General features: G+C 37.3%; 1 protein-coding gene across 1 annotated transcript; it reads right to left on the bottom strand.

Annotated features, from left to right (window-relative positions):
• Positions 1 to 4,601: 4,601 nt before the first annotated feature.
• Positions 4,602 to 5,757, bottom strand: LOC130467244 (uncharacterized). The gene is made up of 2 exons (XM_056835696.1): positions 5,415 to 5,757; positions 4,602 to 5,284 (listed from the first exon to the last, which is right to left on the bottom strand). The coding sequence occupies exons 1-2, from the start codon at positions 5,755 to 5,757 to the stop codon at positions 4,602 to 4,604; spliced, it is 1,026 nt and encodes a 341-aa protein (XP_056691674.1).
• Between the last annotated feature and the right edge of the window lie 921 nt (positions 5,758 to 6,678).

Below are 6,678 nucleotides of genomic sequence, written 5' to 3'. Positions count from 1 at the left end.
TGGTGTTCCTAGCAGACTTAGGCGATCAAAATATGAAAGCATAAGATCCACATGGAACCTTAGTGGGACGCCTACCCTTTTTTTAGTGCGAAGGAGCTGAACATGTGTTTCTTGGACCTCCATCCTATAACACCTGTTGGGAGAACTAACCTTTAGACCAGACATTGAGTCAATAAACTCATGGACGTTCAGGTCCCTGTCCTCCGTGCTTTCACGACAGATATCCCTCAGATTCTTGATGAGCGTAAAAGGTTCATAAGCTACAAACCTTCTAGCCCATTCATCAGGGATATTGTTCAGCATGAGACTCATAACCTTTTTGGGATCCGCATCCCAGGCGGAAAATCTTTCAGGGGTCATGTCTCTGGCATAGTAGCTTGGCATGGGATGTAACAGTACATACTCAAGTCCATTGAGTCTGACTATTTCAACTAGCTTAGCTTCCCATTCAAGAAAATTTGTTAGGTTCAGCTTGACCATAAGCTCAGAACCCTTGATGATGTTTTGATTGTTGTTTGCCATAGTAAAACTACAATTGAAAAAGAATAAACAAATAATTAATCATTCACAGTTTCTCTTAATAAATTTAAATTCTAGCATGCATGCATAATTTAATGTTCATTAAGCATTTTATTCAAGTTATGTGTTCCGGCAGGTGTGAATAAAATGATTCCAAGATCCTAAAAACCATTGAAGAATTAAGCACATTATGTATTTAGACTCAATTCTAAAATCTTTTAGGTAAGAAAAATCCTTTTGCTAATAGTCTAGAAACTACTCTTGGTTGATAGGTACGTCTAAGAACTTATTAGGTAAACCTATCGATTTTGCCACGACATAAAAGGACTCCTTACTTATATCGTTGGGTTTCACTAAAACTAACATGTACTCACAATTATTTTTGTACCTTACCCCTTTAGTATCGATAAGTAACACCTCGCTATGGCGGAAAACTATTACTAAGATCGATGAAAAAAGAATATCCAAGTAAGTGTTATTTTGGCATGGCACCTTTTAACTCCATTTTTAAGTTTGGAACTTAAGGCTCTTACTATGTTGGTTAGATTTTAAGTGAACTAAAATCCTTAATCATGCAACATAATTAAAAGCAATAAATAACTTAAAACATGCATATGATAAATGTGATCTAGTATGGCCCGACTTCATCTTGAAGCTTCAACTTCAAAGTCTGTCTTGAAAATCTCCGTGGGAGGCGCCATTTTCTTCAAATAGGATAAGCTATAATTAAACTAATTACAACTATTTGATGGTACGCAGACCATATTTGAATTGAAAAACAAATTTGGTACTTTAGACCAATTACATTCAAATTAATGGTACGCAGACCATATTTTCTATCCTATTTGGGCCATACTAGTCACTTCATAACCTGCAAAACAATACATATACAATATATACCATTCACCCATTCATTATCATGAATGGCCCACATAATTGGTTAGTTAAAACACATTGTATGCATCACTTAAATATTTGCAGCAATTAATTAAGGGCACCAATAATCTACCAATTATTCAGTCCTTATTAATTCTAATCAAGTTGTTTAACCTTAAAGGATTTGTAGACCTAATCAAGAGTTTATGACTAAAATTGCTCCCACTAAAACCAATAAATTCATATGCTTTACTGATTTTAAACATAAAAATGTATTTCTAGCCTAACCGGAAACATACAAATTTAATTAAAATTTAAAGCTCATATAAATTTATAATTGAATCCATTTTATTTAATTTATTTTCAGTTGAATTTAAATTAATTCAAGGTTTTTAATTTTAGTAAAATAATTATAATAAATTAAAATAATAATTATAATATTCAAAATTAAAATCCAAGAAAACAATTTAAATTATTAGTTTTATTTTTTTTGCTAGGCAAGCAAGATCGTATAATATTAAGCTCAAAAACAGATTTACAACCTAAACTAACTCAAGGATGAAACAAACCAACTAGGTTGGACCATTCCATCAAAGAGCTAGAAACAGAAAACTATCTTACAGAGTAGCAAACCACAAGCTATCTCTCCTAGATACATGTTTAGGTAAAACAACCAAAATTCGATCTGTAACATTTTGCTTAACTCTAGCTACCATATTCTGAACAGTTGGAAAGGAAGCATTCCAAAAAAAACCATTCCTACTTGACCAAACAGCATACACTGCAGCAGCTAGCATTGCAAAGCTAACTTGCCTCCTAAACTTTGACATTCTGCCATGAGCAATACACCTCATGAGCTGCTTCAGATTACCAGTGGAATAAGTAATCCCTAACCAAGTTTTGAGAGCACTAATGCATCTGCTGCTATAGGGACAAGCAAAGAACAGATGCTTATGATCTTCATTAGCTTGTCCACAAATCAGGCAATTTGCAGTATTACTAACACCAAATCTTGCCAATTTTGCAGTGGTTTGAAGCCTGTCCTGCACTGCCAACCAACATATGAATCTATGCTTAGGGATATTCAGCCTATTCCACACCATATTATCCCACTGAATCACAGGTTTTGGTCCAATGATTTTCTCATAAACTGTTTTCACAGAATAATGAGGCGTAGCAGCTAACTCAGTTTGAGTATAAACTAGTTTCAATCTCTCTTTTATGGCACATATCTTCTTCCAATACCAGCTAGCAGAAGCTACAGGTTTATACTCCCACCAATCCCCATCCTTAATGTACACAGCATGAACCCATTTGATCCAAACATTATCCTGCTTGGAAGCAATGGCCCAAACATATTTTCCAATGCTTGCAATATTCCATCTGACAACATCTCTAAATCCAAGTCCACCTTGCTTCTTATCACAACATGAACTTTCCCAAGAAATGTTACTGTTTTTCTGACTATAAGCTTGCCCACTCCAGAGAAATGCTCTACAAACTTTAGTAACTTCCTGCAGTACTTTCTTGGGTAAAATAAATACCTGAGCCCAGTACATATGAATACTCATCAACACAGAATTAATGAGCTGCATTCTTGCTGTGTAGGAAAGATTCCTTGAACTCCAGACTTTAATCCTAGCAACCATCTTATCCACTATGACATCACATTGAGCAGCAGAAATTCTTTTAGCACAGATGGGAACACCTAAGTACTTAAAAGGAAGCTGACTCCTAGTAAAAGCAGAAACATTGACAATTCTGTTGATTTCATTCTCAGCCATACCACAACAGTAGATAGCTGACTTCTGCTTGTTGGCTAACAAACCAGAAGAGTTGGAGAACAGATTAAAAGCTTGAAGTAGAAGATACACAGAGGGGAACTCACCTTTACTACACAGGATTAGATCATCAGCAAAGCATAGATGAGTGAGCTTAAGCTCTTTGCATCTAGGATGAAACTGAAATTGAGACAACTCACTCATTTTGTAGAGAATTTTGGACAGGTATTCCATGCAGATCACAAACAGAAGGGGAGACATGGGATCACCTTGTCTTAAACCCCTATTTGACTTGAAAAAGCCATGCATTGTGCCATTAAGCATCAGAGAGAACTTAGGGGTGGTCACACACTCCATCGCAAGAGCCACAAAAGCTCTAGGAAAACCCAGTTGTACCAACATTTCTTGCAGGAAATCCCAATCAACTGTGTCATATGCTTTTTGAAGATCAATCTTCATCATAGAACTTGGTTTAGCACTCTTCCTACCATACGATTTTACCAATTCCTGAACCACCATGATATTATGCACTATGTATCTGCCATGTACAAACCCCCCTTGATTCTCAATGATCAAATCTGGTAATACTTGCCTCAATCTATAACAAATCACCTTAGTAATGCATTTATACAGAGTATTGCAACAGGATATAGGTCTGAATTCACTCACATTCTTTGGACACTTAGTCTTAGGAATGAGAGTAATGACTGTATGATTTAACTCCTTAAGCAATCTGCCTTGTTGGAGAACATCCAGAACAGCATTGATAACATCATCACCAACAATGTTCCAAGCATCTTTATAGAAGTAGGATCCATACCCATCAGGCCCTGGTGCTTTCCTACCAGGAATAGAGAACAAAGCTTTCTTCACCTCATCAACTGTATATGGAGCATTTAGAATATCTCTATGAGCATCTGTAATCAAGGGACCAGCTTGGACAATATGACTAAGAACAGGTCTTCTATCAGTGTGAGTATTACCCAACAAAGTTGTGTAATAATCCAAGAAAGCTTGAGAGATATCAACAGGTTTATCTCTCCAAATCCCATCCATGACATGAATGTTGTAAACTTGGTTATGATTATTCCTAGCTTTGATACTCTGATGGAAGAGGGAGGTATTTTCATCACCATTCCTAATCCATGAAGCCTTTGCCTTCTGTTTCAAAAACTCTAAATAAGCTTGATGTTTATTTTTGTAATTCTGCACTGCACTGAGTTCTGCATCAGCAAGACTCTAATCAGCAGGATCAAGATGCATTGATGTCTGAGCTGAAATCATGTCATGGTATGCTTGAAGATCAGCAGCTTGAACATCAGAGAATCCCTTTCTATTCAACTCTTTAAGCACCAACTTCACCTTCTTCAGTTTGTGAACAACACCAAACATCTTGCTCCCTTGAACTGTACCACTCCATTGTTCTTAGATAAGAATCAGAAAATGAGGAGCAGATTTCCACATTGTAAAATACTTAAAAGGCTTTTCCCCCCCTGTATCCCTAGGATAGACAGTCAACAATCCAGGGGAATGACCAAAACAACCCTCATTCATAAAACACACTTCAGCTGAGCTATAAACACCTAACCACTTAGGATTAGCCATTATTCTATCAATTTTAGAAAAAACTCTAGTTGCACCATGCTGTTTATTATTCCAAGTGTAGAATTTACCCACACTCTTAATATCTTCCATGCTACAGAAATGCATACAATCACAACTATCCATTATTTCAGCATTCCTATAAGGGGAGCCAACTCTCTCATCAGTACTCATAACACAATTGAAATCTCCACACAAGATCCAGGCATCCTGTGTGTTTAAAGATTTCAAATCTTTCCACAACACTTCTCTATTAGAGCTATCATTGAAAGCATAAATGAAAGTACAGAAAAAACTAGGCATACCACTCACTGGTTGAATGAAGCAATGCATAAACTGACTAGAAGCTGCTTGGATACTCACAGAAAAACTTCCTGGATTCCAAGCCAAAATAATTCTGCCACCATTATGATAACTTGCATTACTAGAGAAACACCAATTTGGGAAGACTCTTTGGTAAAGCTTCCCTAAGTTAGGAAGCTTAACCTTATGCTCTAGGAGACCAACTAACCCCACATGATATTTATGAAGAAAATGCTTCACAGTATCCTGTTTCTGAGCTAGGTTGATACCCCTAACATTCCATGATAATATCCTATCCATAAGATTTGGAAGAGTTCCCTCTTCCTGTGCTACCCTCCTCAATGTCATCTTCCCTATCCAACTCAGCAGTACTGCAAGCACTGTGACCACCATCATCATTCAGCATTTGGAAAGAATTAACAACTGGTGTTGGAACCAAGTTGGTAGGTCTAACCCTGATTGGCCTGAGAGTTCTTTGAAACCCCTCCTGATCCACCTCTGGTGCCACCACTTCTGTGTGATTCTGAACTTGTTGTTTTTTCTGCACCCATATTCTCTTAGTTTTCCCCTTCCTACACTCAATGGTTGAATGTCCAACTAGTTTGCAGTTATCACAAACAGTTGGTCTCCACTCATAGGTGATAGGTACCTGAACCAGCTCACCATGCTCATTCATAAATGAAACTTGATCAGGAAGATTTTGTGTGCATATCAACCAACACCCTAGCATACTGAAGTTTATCCCTACTCACAGTGGCTGCATCCCTCTTAATTGGTTTGCCTAACTGACTCACAATTTTGAAAAGAGATTTTTCACCCCAATACTTAAAATTCAAACTCAACTGAATCCAGATGGGGACAGATTTGATCTCTTCCTTCTCCATATCCATATCAACACTCCAGGGTTTCACTATCATAGGTTTGATGTCAAAGAAAAAATGGCCAGAAGTGACTTTGTCTCTCATGTCCATAGTCAGAAATCTCACTAAGTAGATTCCCTTTTTCACCAACACCACCTTATCAATATTAAATTTCTTCCAGATTCTCCTAATAAACCCTTCCATAACATGTATTGGGGGATTAGCACCAATAATATAGCAGATAATGGAAGAATTCCAAAAATCCACCTCATCCTGTATATCATCAAGATCAATCTGTACAGGGCTAGAAACAGGATGCATTTCAATTGGATCAGGTGGCCTAAATTCATCATCAACACTATCAGCATGTTCAGTCATTACTTCATCAAATTTTTGCAATATTGGAATGGAAATCGTACCAATATCAACATTAGATGGAGTATTATTCACCTTGTTAGCTGATCTGTGAACAGATTGCATCCACTCATTGAAGAAATGCCTGAGTTCAGAACGAGCTTGCAAATGTTTCAATCCAGATTTGGGGGTGAGAATCTCATTTTCAATCGTCAAATCCAGTGCTTCGACCCCTAAAACCTCCTCAATCGATCGAGTCTTAAGAGCCTGAGAATCAGATGAAGGTCCTCTTGGTTTCTGCTTTGCATTGCCATGCTTACTACCTTGCATTTTGCCCCCAGACTTCCTTGCCATGGCAGCAGTGCACAATGGAAATCATGCAC

This window comes from Spinacia oleracea, chromosome 2 (assembly GCF_020520425.1).
Source record: "Spinacia oleracea cultivar Varoflay chromosome 2, BTI_SOV_V1, whole genome shotgun sequence".
Classification (NCBI taxonomy): Eukaryota; Viridiplantae; Streptophyta; class Magnoliopsida; order Caryophyllales; family Amaranthaceae; genus Spinacia; species Spinacia oleracea.
This window is presented reverse-complemented; position numbering and strand designations above follow the sequence as displayed.